The sequence below is a fragment of the Mustela nigripes genome, chromosome 12 (genome assembly GCF_022355385.1).
Source record: "Mustela nigripes isolate SB6536 chromosome 12, MUSNIG.SB6536, whole genome shotgun sequence".
NCBI classification, from domain to species: domain Eukaryota; kingdom Metazoa; phylum Chordata; class Mammalia; order Carnivora; family Mustelidae; genus Mustela; species Mustela nigripes.
The window spans coordinates 24,612,921-24,629,630 of NC_081568.1; the positions used below are offsets into that span (position 1 = coordinate 24,612,921).

General features: G+C 39.5%; 1 protein-coding gene across 5 annotated transcripts in view; it reads right to left on the reverse strand.

Moving 5' to 3' along the window:
- The window catches only part of DROSHA (drosha ribonuclease III), a 119,960-nt gene that overhangs the window by 14,192 nt on the left and 89,058 nt on the right, over positions 1-16,710 (reverse strand). For all 5 annotated transcript variants that reach the window (XM_059416946.1, XM_059416949.1, XM_059416950.1 and 2 more), the window contains 4 exons: positions 14,553-14,623; positions 7,691-7,735; positions 5,805-5,962; positions 4,473-4,578 (listed from right to left, as the gene is read on the reverse strand). In XM_059416946.1, coding sequence (XP_059272929.1) covers positions 4,473-4,578; positions 5,805-5,962; positions 7,691-7,735; positions 14,553-14,623 — 380 coding nt within the window. The remainder of the gene's footprint in view (positions 1-4,472; positions 4,579-5,804; positions 5,963-7,690; positions 7,736-14,552; positions 14,624-16,710) is intronic.

The window sequence follows — 16,710 nt, forward strand, 5'->3', positions numbered from 1 at the left end:
AGGAAAGACCAGGCCGATGAGAGTAAGGGTTGGAAGCAGAATGTTCTCCAGGAACAAGAACAGCACATGCAGGGCCTGACGGCCAGAGGGGACTGGGAGAAACATGAAACAGGGCACTACAGAGATGCACAATGAAAAGATGAGTACGTGGTATGAGGCGGGCAGGTGCACAGGCCAGACCAGGCCAGAACTTCCTTGTTCTTTAGTCACTATCCAAGGAATAAATAATAATACCAAATAATATTTATCCAAATAATAAAGAGGACTGGACTGGGAAGGGATAATCATTTATTCAGCGTATTTGTGGAGCACTGTTATGCTCCACAAATCAGGAATCAGGAATGAAGAAAACAGACAAAAACTCCTGCCCTCAAGGAATTTATACTCTAATGAGAGAAGACTAACTGTAAACAAGTAAAATACACAGTATGTGCTAAGGAGAAAATGGAAATGAGGTTCCCAGCTGGGAGAGGGAAACTGGGGACACGGGGAAGAGGTCACAATTTAAGCAGGGTAAGTTAAATGCCTCACTGATAAGATAGCATTTGAACCAAGACCTGAGGGAGATGAAGAATTTGGCCACAGCATGTGCAAAGGCCTGGAGGCAAAGGCTTGCTTAGTGTCCTACAAGAATGGCACAGGGTCCAATGTGAAGAGTCTAGGAGATAAAGACAGACAGTGTCAGGGAGACAGGTCTTGTAGGCAACAACACTGTTACCGCTGAGACACGAAATCTTTGGAAGGTTTTTCACAAAGGAGGGCTGTATTCTGACACCCCTTTAAAAACAGTCCCTCTAGATGATGTGCTAAACAGACCGAGGGCTGGGGGGGCAGTTGGTATGGACCAGTTGGGAGGCTATGGCTGTAATTTAGGGAAAAAATAATAGTAGCCTGGACCAGGCTAATAACAGTGGAGCTGCTGAAAAGTAGTTATGTTCTGGACAAATTTTTAAGGCAAAATCAACAGGATATGCTAGTAGCTAATGGTGTAACATGAAGAAAAGAGGAGAGTTAAGGATGACTTTGAGGTTTTCAGCCTGAGCAACCCTAAGAATGAAATGATCCTTGCTGATATGGAGACCACCTAGAGAAAAGCAGGTTTTGAGATGGATATCTGCTTTGTTTTGACCATATTATGTCAGAGATGCCCAACAAATCCAACTAGGGATTGCAGTATATCTTATATCTGGGTATTCAGGTGTACCTGGAGATACAAAGACACAAGTCTGGAGTCAGGGCAAGAAGTACAGGCAGAAGACCTACATGACGAAGTGGTGTGTAGAAGTACTCAAAGCTGTGAGATCACTCCCAGAAAGGAGGTCAAGAGAAAAGAGAAAATGTCTGAGAACAGGGAGTGTCCCAACACTTACAGATTGGGGAGATGAGAGGAAAAACCAAGTGGACTGAAAATGAACAGCAAGTAGGGTCACAGGAGCTCTGCTGTGAAAAGACACCGTCGGCCGCCAAGCGAAAATGCATCGTTGGATCAGGGGGTAGCGAAGAGAGGAAGACCAGTTAGGAAGCTACGATCTGGCCAACAGGCCTACAACCTGGGCCGACAGGAGGGTCTCTGCCTGAGACTACATCCACTGTGGGAGAGTATAGAACTGCAAAGGCCAGCTTTGCACATGGTAGCATACTTCTTGGGGATATCTAACACGCCACATTGCCTAGTGCTTGGCACAAACACAACCTTAAGATCCTATCCTGTGCAATTTAATAAATGCCACTCCTTCTAACGGAGGTTCTTTGTCAAGCATATGCCTGTAACGTTTTGCCAGCAACAAAGCCATTACGGTGGTCTAGGTGACCCAGTCTGGTTGAGAGGATTTAAGTGATGAAGATGAGGTGTTTACTCAAGAAGGAACAACGTCAGAACTTGTGAATGGTCTAGAATACAGGGCCCTGGGTGGAGGGAGGAATCAAAGATAACTCCTGTATCTCTGACTTGCAGGATGGCTGCCGCTGCCACTCAATTACTCAGGGAACACCGGAAGAGAAGCCGGTGCCAGAAGACTCTAGGTTCAGTCGTGGATGTGTGGAGATGCCGGAGGGCAGCTACCTACTGGAGCGCAGGAAGAAATGGGACTGAAGAGATCTGTTTGGACATCATTGTCTCTAGAATGAAGCTGATAGTGTGTACATGGAAAAGACCGCCTAGCAGCGGCTCATGAAAAAAGACAAGGGCCTAGAGGGAGCCTTTCAGACGCCAGAATATCCATCAGCTGTACAGAATATAATGAGCCTGAAAAGGAAGCTGAGAACGAGTGGCTGAAGAGGTGAGAGAAAGACCAGGAGTGAAGCATGGCAGAAGGGACAGAGGTGAAAGAAACTGACAGAAGCCAACGAAGGACAGTGTTTCAAGAAGGAGAGAGGGAGCAACCATGCCAGGGCTGACGGAAGTCAGTATCTTTTAAAGTGTGTACTCAATGGATGACAGATCACCTTTGTTTTACCAGTAGATCTGTTAGTCCTACTGATTTCTACCAAAGCTTTCTGTGAATATATTTAATAAAACCATCATATCATAATTTTGTCATTTACCATCTTTCTAATAAGCTATTCAAAAATTCTCTAATTTTAAGACAACAAGGCTGATCAACACATTTTGGATACAAATACAGCTATGGCACTGAAGCAGTTTTGGAAAGAACACAAAACTAGAGTCTTTCACATAGTCCTGGTTTTCCCTCTATCTAGCCCAAGATGGGAAGCAGTAAACTTGTTGATCTATAACATTCCACCTCCACAAAATCCTAGTGTTCACAATTAGTTTTGCAAAATACGGGGTAAATGTGTATATTTAGTCACACATTCCAACAGTGGTCTCTATGTAGCCAAAAAATGAATCACTGTTTCAAGCCACATGGCTTGGTCTGACCACTTCTCAGACCGACCAGATACTCTGACAGCAATGAAGTCTACTCCCTAATGGAAGATACTTAACGAGCATTTATCAATTCCCTAATGCACAGGAAGATACTAGACACTAGTTTCTTTTTGGTTAATACTCCTGTGTTCTTAAGATTTTGGTATCCAAAATCTTGGATGGTATCCTGTCCATCCAAAGTAGTCAACTTTAAATGGTAATCAACTGTTAATTTTAAATTAAATTTAAAACAATAGTATTACTGATTTCCCATATAATAATACAGGGCATGGTACGAATATAATACTCATTGAGTGAGTTGAATAAAAGAATCATATTTTGTTAGTCTTAGAAATTTCACTGAAAATTTACATCTCAACATAATCAAATCATCATATTCTCCTTAATTCCAATATTTGTGTCTCATGCAAACTATTTCCAGGGTTCACAGCTGCAGAGATAAAGATTCAATTCTATTCAAAGTAAAACATGCATAAAAATCACAGAGATGCAAAGTATGAAAGACTTATTATTTGCTTCAAGTATAATAAAAAAGGAAGGCTATACTAACAAAATATCTTAGAGCACACTACTATTTTCCTTGGCCCGGAAAAGTATTTGCTTTCTCAATGCCCAACTCTAGAGGGTCTTCTCAAAGGTTATTCTTGTGCCTTGAGAGATATCACGACTGGCTTCCAGATACGCTTTGTTCACCATTCTGGCTGTATTATTGATCAGTTTCAGAGTACAAACAGTATGCAACAAATAGAAAAGCTCAATGCAGTTTTATAAAATGAAACAAAAGTGAGAGACATGGGGACTGTTTCACTTTGTTCATAAATCAAACCTTGTCTTTCTAAGTCCCTTTCAACTCTGCCCTGGATCTGGCCAAACTGACTCCCTACCGTCTCTCTATCTTCTGGGTTTTCATGTTGTGCCTTTGTTTCAGCAGGCCCAATGTATGGCATGTCTTTGCATAGAAACTTCTTCCCATTAATTCCTAGTGGCCAAATCCTACTCACCTTTAAAGGCTCAATCATCATCATACCCATGAAGCCTTCCTAAAAATCCACAGCTAAAAGAAATCTTATCTTTTCCTAAACAGCACAGGTGCCTCAGTTTACCTATGCCTCTCCACAATGTTTCACATGGTTCTCTCCTGTATTTAGTTACAATTACTTACTTATACTGTCACGTACACATAACACACACATAGTGTGTGTGCATATATCCAGAGAGAGATTATTTGTAGCTATGTACTTATATTTTTCACTTCTGCTAATAGTTTTTAAACTCCTTATGGATGGGTGTCAACTAATATTTGCTCTTCCCATGAAGCCTAGCTCAATTCAATGTCTCACACAGAGCAGGGAGTCATTAAATGAAGGAGTATAAAACAAGTTCTTTTTCTATACTGCTTTGTATACAATTTGCATAATTAAATGAACAAAACCATAAGTATACTGAACAAAACCATAAGTATACTGAAGTCAAGAACTAAGAATTATGTAATATTAATTACATAAATATATATTTGGCTGCTCTCATCTTCACTCTATTACACAGTAATCTTACTGGAGAGAATGACTTAACACAAACTCACAGTTAAGTGTCCTTCATGATGGTCTGGGAAATGAATAAATAAGTACTCGGTGGCTACCAGTTGCATTATGGAGTCACCTAGGAACTCCATCCTCTGATTGTGGCCTCTGGAAATAACAACATCAATGAAAAGAGATCAATAAGCATTTGTATATTAAAAAAAGAAACAGAATTTTTAAAAAGGCACAGTTTTAAAAGGCAATGTGTTCACCTTGCCTTAAAGCACAAAACTAAATACAAGTCCCTAAGGCCCCTCAATTGAGAAGAGACCTGAGTCAATACAGACTGAGTTTCAAAGAAGAGTGCAGGGACTACTATCTAAGGATTAAATAACTGATAAATGAAGACTGGTAAATAGTGCCTGGCAGAAGTTAAGGAGTATTAGTTGAAAAATACAGATAACAATCCTGTACAGATAACCGCCATTCAGACAAAACAAAGCAAAATGTCCAGGAATATTCTTTTGTTAAATCTTTACTTCTTTATTGAAATATATACTCTCTCTTTCAAAGCTGGAATCCAGTTTAAGGACACTATTAAAAAAAAAAATCTATGACAAGAAATCTTAAATCTTTATACTCCAAAGAGAGCTGTGAACATTTGATTTGTGGGAGAGAAGCCAAGAACTAAACAAAAAACAACAGGCAGGTGCGCCTGGGTGGCTCAGTGGGTTAAGCCTCTGCCTTCAGCTCAGGTCATGATCTCAGGATCCTGGGATCAAGACCCCATCGGGCTCTCTGCTCAGCACGGAGCCTGTTTCCCCCCTCTCTGCCTACTTGTGATCTCTCTCTCTGTGTCAAATAAATAAAATCTTAAAAAAAAAACAGGCAAAGAAATAACATTTTGGTTATTTTCCTAGTTATTATATTAGCTCATCTCCAAATCATTTATCTTGAGGTAGGACTGAGGGCCAACTTCAGCCCACAGTCTGTTTTTGCAAGTTTATTTGAGACAGAACCAGGCCCATTCATTTACATTTTCTCTGTGGCTGCTTTCATGCTACTAGAGCAGAGTCGAATCACTGCAACAGAGACCACATGGCCTGTAAAGCCTAAAATACTTAATATCTGTCCCTTTGCAGATAAAATTTTTACTTTCTTCATGCTTCTCTTATACTTTATGAAGAAATAAGACGTGTGACAATAAAACCAGAAATACTGGATTAGAACCTGTCCCCTGATTCACACCAGAGTCTGGCTACTCACCCATCTCACGATGTGACTTTCCTGGAAATCTGTTTGAAATCCCAATTTCCTTGAAAGGCACACAGTCAAGGTTTGGGACTGCCTGTCTGAATGGTCACACTGGGACTACACCGTTAAATCTAACTTACAGGGTCAGATGGTTAAATCCCACAGTTCTCAACGTGAACGCTCTTGCCAGAAGTCGAACATGAGTAAAAATCACTCCAATTGCTTCTTCAAACTCAGTAAGTTTCTGTAGAACTGGAGAAGTCTCAATAAGCTGTCGATCAGTATTCGGCTCTTGTAGCTGCAGGAAAAAAAAAAAATAAAAACCATGTGCACTTTTTGGTTACAAAAGTAATTACCAATTCTAGGATAGTGTTTTGTAAAATTCCTTCTCCCACAGCAGAAATTTCTGAAATGCCAATAAAACACGGAAGCTTCTTCCTCATCCCTTAGAATGGCAAACAAGCCTAATATTTAAAGAAGGCTCAAATAATATTTTCCAATCTTCCATCAAATTTCAAGGCCAAGTACTGTACACACATAGTTCAAAATCCCAAGTATTATACTAACTCTACAAGGAAGAGGCAAAGTGAAGAACTGCTGGCGGAGAATATGTGTACCTAGTACGCAGTGGTTCTCAAACTCACATTCATCAGAACCCTTGTAGGGCCCATTCATCCAAATGGCCAGGCCCTACCCCCCCGAGTTTCTGATTCAGTATGTCTGGAGTAAGGACTCGGAATGTGCCTATCAGGCAAATTCCCAGGAGAGGCAGATGCTGTCAGTATAGAGACTGCCCTTTGCAAACCACTGCTTTAGAGGAATATGACCTTCGTGTGTCTTCTGGGGACCAGCTTATTTTGGCAAATGAACATGATTAAAGCCAGATTCAGCTTATATTGGAGATTACTGTACCACTAGGCAGGGCTCCACATAACAATAAGCCTTGAACAACTCAATGCAAAAGTGAGAGCATATAGCAAATATGAAAATAGTAATTAAAGTGAGCATTTTCAACAACTTTGGACAATTTTATACTAATGTTTCTAAAGTTCTTCGAATTGGGGCGCCTGGGTGGCTCAGTGGGTTAAGCCGCTGCCTTCGGCTCAGGTCATGATCTCAGGGTCCTGGGATCGAGTCCCGCATCGGGCTCTCTGCTCAGCAGGGAGCCTGCTTCTCTCTCTCTCTCTGCCTGCCTCTCCATCTACTTGTGATTTCTCTCTGTCAAATAAATAAATAAAATAAAATAAAATAAAGCAAAAGTAAAGTTCTTCGAATTAATGCCATTTATTACTATAAGCCTCTCAGAGTTCAGCCACTAGTGGTTCTCATATATGTATAATGTACATACACATACATGCACATAGGAAAATATGTATATGAGAATATATATATGTATACATATATATGTCTCCAAGTAAAATAGAAATAAAAGAATATAAAGAATTTTAAGCCAACTAGGAAAAAAGTTTTCACCACATATAGATCTTTTAAATAACAAAATCTTGAGTAAAAAGTTATCATATTGTACTAAAATTTTAATTACAATATGTTTTAAGCAATCTGAGTCAAAGCCTTCAGTTTCTAAGATCTAAATTAGGTTACAATTTAGCAATGTTAATTTAGTATTTGTTCTTTTTACTAAGCACATACTCACTTCCACATTATTTTCTCTACAATAGCAGCCAGGGAGCTACAGTAGAATTGATCTATTAAGCTTTGAATATCACTTTTTTGGGGGGAGGAAGGGCACCACACCACGATCATACAAGCAGCTCCTCCTGCCTTGTGAGAGAAGATGACCCCCAGTGCTTCCCCCACCCCACCCCAAAGCACAAACGCAATACATGGGTTCATTTTACTATTTGTTCCAAAGTGTTCCAGTTCTGCCTGACACCCCAGTTTAAAGTCATAATGCCACTGAAGGGCATCAAAGGTTGATAAAAGAAGGAGGGAAAAACGGGCAAACTAAAGTAACATGACTACCTAGAGCTATAAAGCTCACTGCAGACAGGAAGGTCACACTTACTTGAAGTGGGTGGAGAGGATAATTGAGCCAGACTTCACGCAGGTCCTGGAAAACAGAGTGATGCCTTTAATGCTCCAGGGAGCCATTTAACACACTTTGGAGTACTAAATAAAATGCCATTATTTGAAATAGTGAACTATTTCAGATGCTGACTCCACTTATTGCAAATTCAATAGTGCTAGCAAACTAATTTTTTTTTAAGTGAATTCAACACTCAAACTGCCTGTAGTGACTCTAATTAGCCTATTAAGCTGGGGAGGAAAAGAGCCACCTCCACACACAGAAGTCAAAGATACCCTTTAAAACTCAGTTACACATTTGCTTAACCTAATACATGGGATTAAGTTGCTGTTTTAATCATATTTTTTAGTTTGCCATTCCCCAGAAATGTGCATCAGCTCTGCCTTTTGTAATTAAAACTCATCTCAGATGTCTTTTATTTTAGGCACTCATTCATTAGCATTTGAGCTGCTTTAAGATGGGGTGGAAAACACCCAAATCTAGCTCCTAAACTCTCAGATCTATAAGACCACACTTCTTTAAAATTTCTTTTCAGCATAACAGAATTGTTTTTGCACCACACCCAATGCTCCATGCAATATGTGCCCTCCTTAATACCCTCCACCTGGCTCCCCCAACCTCCCCAAAAACCCAGACTGTTTTTTTCAGAGTCCATAGTCTCTCATGGTTCACCTCCCCTTCCAATTTCCCTCAACTCCCTTCTCCTCTCAATCTCCCTATGTCCTCCATGTTATTTTTTATGCTCCACAAGTAAGTGAAACCATGATACTTGGCTCTCTCTGTTTGACTTATTTTGCTCAGCACAATCTCTTCCAGTCCCGTCCATGTTGCTACAAAAGTTGGGTATTCATCCCTTCTGATGGAGGCATAATACTCCCTAGTGTATATGGACCACATTTTGTTTATTCATTCGTCCGTTGAAGGGCATCTTGGTTCTTTCCACAGTTTGGTGACCGTGGGCATTGCTGCTATAAACATTGGGGTACAGATGGCCCTTCTTTTCACGACATCTGTACCTTTGGGGTAAATACCCAGTAGTGCAATGGCAGGGTCATAGGGAAGCTCTATTTTTAATTTCTTGAGGAATCTCCACACTGTTCTCCAAAGTGGCTGCACCAACTTGCATTCCCACCAACAGAGTAAGAGGGTTCCCCTTTCTCCACATCCTCTCCAACACATGTTGTTTCCTGTCTTGCTAATTTTGGCCATTCTAACTGGTGTAAGGTGGTATCTCAATGTGGTTTTAATTTGAATCTCCCTGATGGCTAGGGATGATGAACATTTTTTCATGTGTCTGATAGCCATTTGTATAAGACCACACTTTTACCGCAGGTGACTACAAATGTTTCCTTGAGAAATGGAAATGAGTGAATTTTATGGAGAAGCCCAGTACCTTATTTTATCCACTGAGCTAAATCTAGAGGCAGTTATAATTAGAGCTTCCTCAGGATTAAAGCGTTTTTTCCTTCAGTTTTAGACTCTAGGGAGCCTTTGAATGAATCTACTTTCTCGCCTTGATGTTAGGTTTTTCAAACAAATAACAAAAAATTTTTTTTAAAAAGGGAAAAATATATATTTTTTAAATTTGGGGGCAATCGGGACGCCTGGGTGGCTCAGTTGGTTAAGCAGCTGCCTTTGGCTCAGGTCATGATCCCAGCTTCCTGGGATCGAGTCCCACATCGGGCTCCTTGCTTGGCAGGGAGTCTGCTTCTCCCTCTGCCTCTGCCTGTGTTCGCTCTCTCTCCCTCTCTGACAAATAAAAAATCTTTAAAAAAAACTTAAAAAAAAAATAAATTTGGGGGCAAGAAGTTAGAGGAATATTTATTATCACTGTGACACACATGATGACAAAATGAAATAAAATACCGAATATTTTTAGACAACTTGTATCCCACTTAGAGGGGTTTCTTTTGTGGCGGGACAATATTAAAAAATAAAGCTTAAATATCAAACTGTTCTTTTAAGACACTTTAGAGAGCTTCTCTTAACCAATTCAATAACCTTTCCCTTGAATTCTCTGTAGCATGAATTACGCTTTACGTCACTCCCTTCTTGCAACTTTCTCATGTTCTCTCATGCTTTTTTCCTCCTCAAAGCAGTGAGCCCAGTGCTGGCACACAGAATACGCTACTAATGCTGTTGGTCATATCAACAGTTAACAATAAACAGCCATTGCTTCCAACCAACTCCAATCTCCAAAATTCCAAATTCTCAGCAACTTGATTCCTCCTTCTCCCTTCTCCTATGTTTTTTACTCAGTGACACTGTGATTTCTCCTTAGACATCTTATATATGTAACCATTCAACCCCTCACAACTAGATTATTTCAATTGCCTCCATTTCTCTTCATCTACCCTACTCAGAGATCAGGTTCTGCCACACCTCGGTGCCAGAGAAAATATCCTGTAAAAAATGCGGATTGGAATCCCAGCTCTAGCATTTACTAGCTCAAGGCAAAAACCTCTACCTTCAGTGTGTTCTGGAAAATGTTCAGCGACTGTTGACATTTATTAATGCAACTCTTTTTTCCCTTATTTTATTTCTTTCAGCATGATAAGTGTAACTCTTTAAACCCTATTATCTATCTGACCGATCCTTGCACCCATCAGCTCCCCTCTGGTAACCCTCAGTTTCTTCTCAACAGTTAAAGAGTCTGTTTCTTCGTTTGTCTTTTTAAATTTTTCTTTGTTCATTTGTTTCTTAAACTCCATGTATGAGTGAGAGATTACATGGTATTTGTTTTTTTCAGACTGACATATTTTGCTTAGCCTTCTCTCTCTGGTTCCATCTACATTGTTGTAAATGACAAGATTTCATTCTTTTTAATGGCTGAATAATATTCCTGTGTGTGTGTGTGCGCGCGCGCGCACACGTGTTCTTTATCCATTCATTTGTCAATAGAAAACTGGGTTGCTTTCATGGTTTGGCTACTGTAAAGAATGCTGCAATAGACACAGGGATGCATGGGTCCTTCAGAATTAGCTTTTGTATTTTGGGGGTGAATACGCAGTTGTGTGATTACTGGATCATAGGGTAGATCTATTTTTAACTTTTTGAGGCCCCTCCATACTGTTTTTCACAGTAGCTGTGCCAGTCTGCATTCCTACCAACAGTGCACGAGGGTTCTTTTTTCTCCTCATCCTTGCCAACACTTGCTGTTTAGCAACACATTCTTGTTGAATACATATTATATACAAGCTTACTAAGACAAATGAGATACCATCCCCGTCCTCAAAGGAGCAAAGTGAGGAAAAATGAAGGTAAGTATAATTTAATGAACTGAGAGAGGTTCTATAATAGCAATATATACTAAATGTAAGGAAAATTCTGCTTGGTGGATGTTAGATGAAGCTTCAAAGAAGAGGTAGCTCTTCAGATGTACCCTGAAAAACACGAGGAGTCTGGCAAATCAGCAGGGGGAAGGAATCAAAAGCAGAGCACCATAAATGCACAAATAGTATGTCTCCAAGAACAAAGGCATAAAAAGTTAACTCCTAATAGGCAGAACACAGAGGATGTCGGGGCCGTGAAAATACTCTATGTGAGATTATAACAGATACACGGTATCATACATTTACCCAAATCCACAGAATATACAAGGTAAACTATGGACTCGAGTGATGATATAGGCTCACTCTGATGGCTGATGTTGATAAAATGGGAGAGGCTGTGAATGTGTGGGGGCAGGAGGTATAGGAGAAATTTTTACTCTGAATATGGCTGTTAACCTAAAACTGCTCTAAAAAAAATCAAGTCTTAAAAATTTTTTTAATTAAAAAAGGGAATTCCTAAAATGGCATAAAGGGGGAGTGAGAAGATGGTAGACAAAAAAATAGATAGGAGGTCAGATTATGAAAACTCTTAAATGCTCTATTGAATAATACAAAGCTGTCAGACTTTTATAATACTGACTTTGGCAGACAGTAAAGAAATCAAAGACCAAAATCAAATCCATTCATTAGGGGCGCCTGGGTGGCTCAGTTGTTAAGCATCTGCCTTCAGCTCAGGACATGATCCCCACATTGGGCTCCCTGCTTGGTGGGAAGCCCGCTTCTCCCTCTGCCATTCCCCTGCTTGTGTTCCCTCTCTGGCTATTTCTCTCTGTCAAATAAATAAATAAAATATTTCCAAATAATCCGTATATTAAAAAGAAGACAACCTTAAAGGTAGTATGAATGAGAGACTAGAGTCGTGGGGCATCACAACCAGTTCAGTATTTCATGTGAGAGATGAGGAGAGCAGACACTCAAGCAAGAGAATGGCCAACAGTGAACCAATTCAAGAGACACTAAGGACAGAACTGACAGGAGTTGGCAACTGAATGGAGATGGGGAGAAAAAAGTTTCAGGACAAAAGAAGATCCTAAGGTTTGGGTTTAGATCATAAAAGCAGGAGAGGTGAAATATGTTTTGGTGTTAAGGTGATGAGCTGAAATGCTAAAAGTGTTGAAATGAGGTGTCTGTGGAACATCTGTGTGAAGCTGCCCAGGAACCATCTGAAAAGACAGGAATTCCAACTTCTGGAGTTCCAGAGAAAGGCCAGGGTCGGAGATACTGGAACAGATACATAAAGACCAAAAGGGGTGGGGGAGGGAGTGGGAGAATATAAAAGATGACATAGTAAGCTCTCCTTGTCTTTCTAAGAGGCCCATTGGGATGATCAAATTGCAACAGTGGATCTGAAGATACTAGGAAACCATGAAGGGTCACATAGAGATGAAAACCTGGAACCAGGAAAAATGGTCTGGGCTGGAAGAGTGGATGAACAGCAGACCAGGCTGGGAAGGGGGAAAAACAGCCCTGCTGTGAATAGGGTTGGGGGGATGACACACATAGAGCCAGCTGCAAGGTTAGCAGGATCCTGCTTTCCTGCCAGTGTTGCCCCCTCACCTGCTTTGCTCTGTCTTATCCTCTAACTAAAGATTACTGGGGACACTATGCTCACCTGCCCTTGGCTCCTGACAGCTCCCAATCCCAAAGTAATCCCTGACTTCTTCTAATCCAGCCTCAGAAAAGGCAAACGACCAAGAACTGACCCTGCTTTCCTGGCACCTCCTTAGGCTCCACCAGCACCAGCCCAGGCCTCAGAAAGGACTCTCGCCTTCCTCACTACATGGGTTCAATCAATCAAACTTTGCGGGCCTACTCATTTGTGTCAGGCTGCCTGTGGCTGATTAGACTTCACACCACCATTACTCAAAAAAAGTTCAATGGTTCACCAGTGTCTCTGACACGCCACACCAAATAGATGCAAACCAATGTGGAGATGTCAAATGCTTTAGAATGTCCTAGTGTGTGCACTTGAAGACACTGAAACGGAAAGACCATATATTCCTAAGCACTGTTCAGTTTCATAAGAGATACAGTAAAATGAATTCTGAATCTCAGCCGTTCCATCTGTAAGACTGTGTTCAGACTCCGCTTTTTCATTCACTCACTTATTCATTTCATTCCTTTAACAAATATCTATTAAACACTGCACTCGCCAGCATTGCACTTGCTACTGGAACTCTAAGATAAGCTTGCTAAGTAGACAAGTGGGAGAAAAGCAGTTTAAAGAGAGGAAAGAATCTAAACAAAAACTGGTGCAATTAAGAACCACAGGGTATAACTGCGTATGATTTAGGAAAAGAACACAGAATGGATGGGGGGGCAGGTAAGATGGCAGAAGAGGGTGGGAGTGCTTGGCGGGGAAGGGGGACCAGTTTAAGGCAAGACTGGAGGAAGGAAAAAAGTAAAGAGGTTGCTGAATTTGCCAACAAAAGATAAAGGCCAGAACAAAGATATTTTAAGATTTGAGAAAAAGACTTAAAATACACGCCATCTGCTACAGATATAAATCAAGATGCACACTCATTTATATGTGTAGGACAAAATGGGGGACAGGGAACATCTGTAGATAACATTCCCCGCTGGAGAGAATTCACACACATAAAGTCATCACATATCCCTATAAAAACAAATATAAAAAAAATCAAATCCTCAGACATCATCCAGGTCACATTTTTCAAAACTATTGATTCTTTTTTTTAAACTATCCTAAGTAATACAGTAATAACATCTGACAGCCACTTAAGCTAAAGGTTTCAGAAAGGCTTCAAACACTGGCTTCCTGTGTTCTTTATTGCTCCATGAGGGCTATTTCACTCAATTATAATGACATTTCAATTTGGAATACAGAGTTGCCTTTCCCTTTAAATGTTAAATTGACTTGTTTTGGTACAAAAAGCATCTAGTATGCTCTATTACATGCAGGATTAAAAAGGTAGCTATAGCAATATTAATAGCTTAATACTTTAGTAACAACAGAAACTATTTTAGAATCTATCATTTGTTCTTAAACTATAACTTGCTTAAGAAAAAAAAATACTTCCATACTTTTTATTCATAGCCCATAAGAAACTCCCTATGAACTGACTTTCTAAAATAAATATACATTTATCTAGTCTACATAAAGACAAATCATAAAGAGAAAAGCCAAAAGGCGATAGCTTCAAGTAAGCCTGCATGGGGTAGGTACCCAATGATTATAAAACAGAAAATCATTATTAACTTCAAGATACTTCAAAATAAAACAAAGTATTCATATTTAATTTGTAAGTGGCCAAGAGGAGAGACAGGGTTTCAGGTAAAAGACAAGCCCCTCATATTAAGTGGCCACAGCACTTTCCCATTTGCAACAGAGCCAAGTAAGCTATTCTGATGTACTTCAACTCTACCATCTATGGCAGATTCGGGGACTTTGTTTCTCCTACACTCTCTTTAAACATAATCACTAACTGATATAAAATCTTCTGTAATAATATATAACTGAGAAAAATCAAATGATTCAAGATAAATACCGGATCATTAAAGAGTAAGCGTCCAAATAACTGTTTGGCTTCCTCCAGGCTTCCCTCCAAGTAAACAGCTCCTAGATAAAAGGATGGGAATGTCAAAAGGAAGGCTGCATTAATATTCAGAGAAAATTACATATCCCTATAAAAAGCAAAAAGGCAAGCCAAAACCCACTTCTAGAAAAAAAATTGACAAGTCCAGAAGCAACTGTTTTTAGCCAGGATTTGTATTATAAATTAGACTGAAATATGAAAATCAGTTTAGCAAAATCTAAACCCAGAATTTTAAGTAAAAAGAGGTCTAATATGACCTCATGAGGGGTATGGGTATGAACTTACTCAGGAAACTATGCACAAACCCCAGCTTTATGAGCATGTTAGGTTTTATTTTATTTTGCTTTCTATTTATAGTTTATGCTTCATACCATAAAAAAAAATCTGATAAAATCTGAGTTCAGATCAATGAAGCCTTCTACAAATAAGAATCAGGACAATCTTTTCCTTTAATTTGAAATAACTATTTAACATTTAAATTGGGTATCAAATCAAATGACATTTTAATTGGGTATCAACTCCAGAGAAAGGCTGTCATATAGTTTTGAAATCATATTTTTATATCTGTCTTCAGAAAGTAATTTTTCAATGTAAAATATTAAGACTCTTCACCAGGGTTTTTGATGAATAAATGCATTTATTATTTATCAGTAGTTGTAGTTATAATAAAAATAATGATGGGTGCCTGGGCGGCTTAGTGGGTCAGGCCTCTGTCTTCAGCTCAGGTCATGACCTCAGGGTCCTGGGATCGAGACCCGCATTGCGCTCTCTGCTCAGCTGGGAGCCTGCTTCTCCCCCTCTCTCTCCACCTGCCTCTCTGCCTACTTGTGATCTCTCTGTCAAATAAATAAAATCTTAAAAATATATATATATATATATAATGCTAATAGTAATGATGATGATGATAGCAGTAATCATGGTTTGGGAGCCAGACATGTCCTAGGCATAGTGCAGAGCATTTTCACATCCTTACTTTTACCTTCACAGGCACCTCAGTAGGAGAGTATTACAGAAGATTTATAGGATTTGGGTTCATAGTAGGTGATTTGGGGAAGGGTTTGAGGAAATGCAACTCTGAATTAGATGCTGCCAGGCCTGGATATTAAGATCGTCACAACAATTCTGTGAGGTAGTGACTCTACCTCCATGTTACTGATGGAGTAATTTGGTAAAGTCTCAGTGCTGATAAATAAAGCAAGAAGGAATTGAATCACGTCTGCCTGGCTCAGGAGCCAACCGTAACACTACCTGTCAAAATTATTATGTGTATGGAGCACAGTAATTCCATGTGACAAATTCTCTGAAAATAGACATATGTATGCAAAATAGACATAGCTGTGAAAAGACTGTGGATAATAATTATTAAACATTCTCCTGTTACCATCATCAGCACAAAACTATAATGGGATGCTTTTATATTCATTTTCAAAGGAAGAAGGAAAATGGATAAGGAAGTACAAAGGCCTTTGAAAAATAAAATGTACTCAATCATTTACTTAAAAAAAAATCAAGGCATTGTCAATCTACTGTAACATTTCATTGTAAAGCATACTTGCAATCACCAGCTAATTAACTCTTCAAAACTTTCCTGTACTAACAGCTGACTATATTCCAGTTACAGTAAGAAAGAAACCGAGGAAGTAAAGGGCCTGCCTCTGTCTTGCTTTGAGTGAACAGGTTTTAGTCATACAGATTCAAGCCCTAGGATTTAAAAGATGCAGGGTTTTCAAGATGCTTAAATGAGAAAATCTTGTAAATGGTTTAAAATGCAAAAAACAAAACAAAACAAAACAAAAACCGAACCTGTATTAGGGCCTCATCAGCAACCTATTTACTGTTTATTTATGCATGTGATCCTGAATCAGATCTGGAAAGTAATCCACCTACATATTGACTCACTTCAGTTCAATTCAGCACGTACTAAATACACATGTACATGACCTCAGACATCAATTCAGGCATTAGGAATGTAAGGAAAGAAAGAATGCTCGCTCTGGAAAAGCTACACTAACCACAATACAATGAAGCTGCTGTTATACTAGGGACTTCCCATGCTTTGGAAACAAGTAATTTTGTCCCAAGTCTCCACACTGAATTTTTTTTTTTTTTT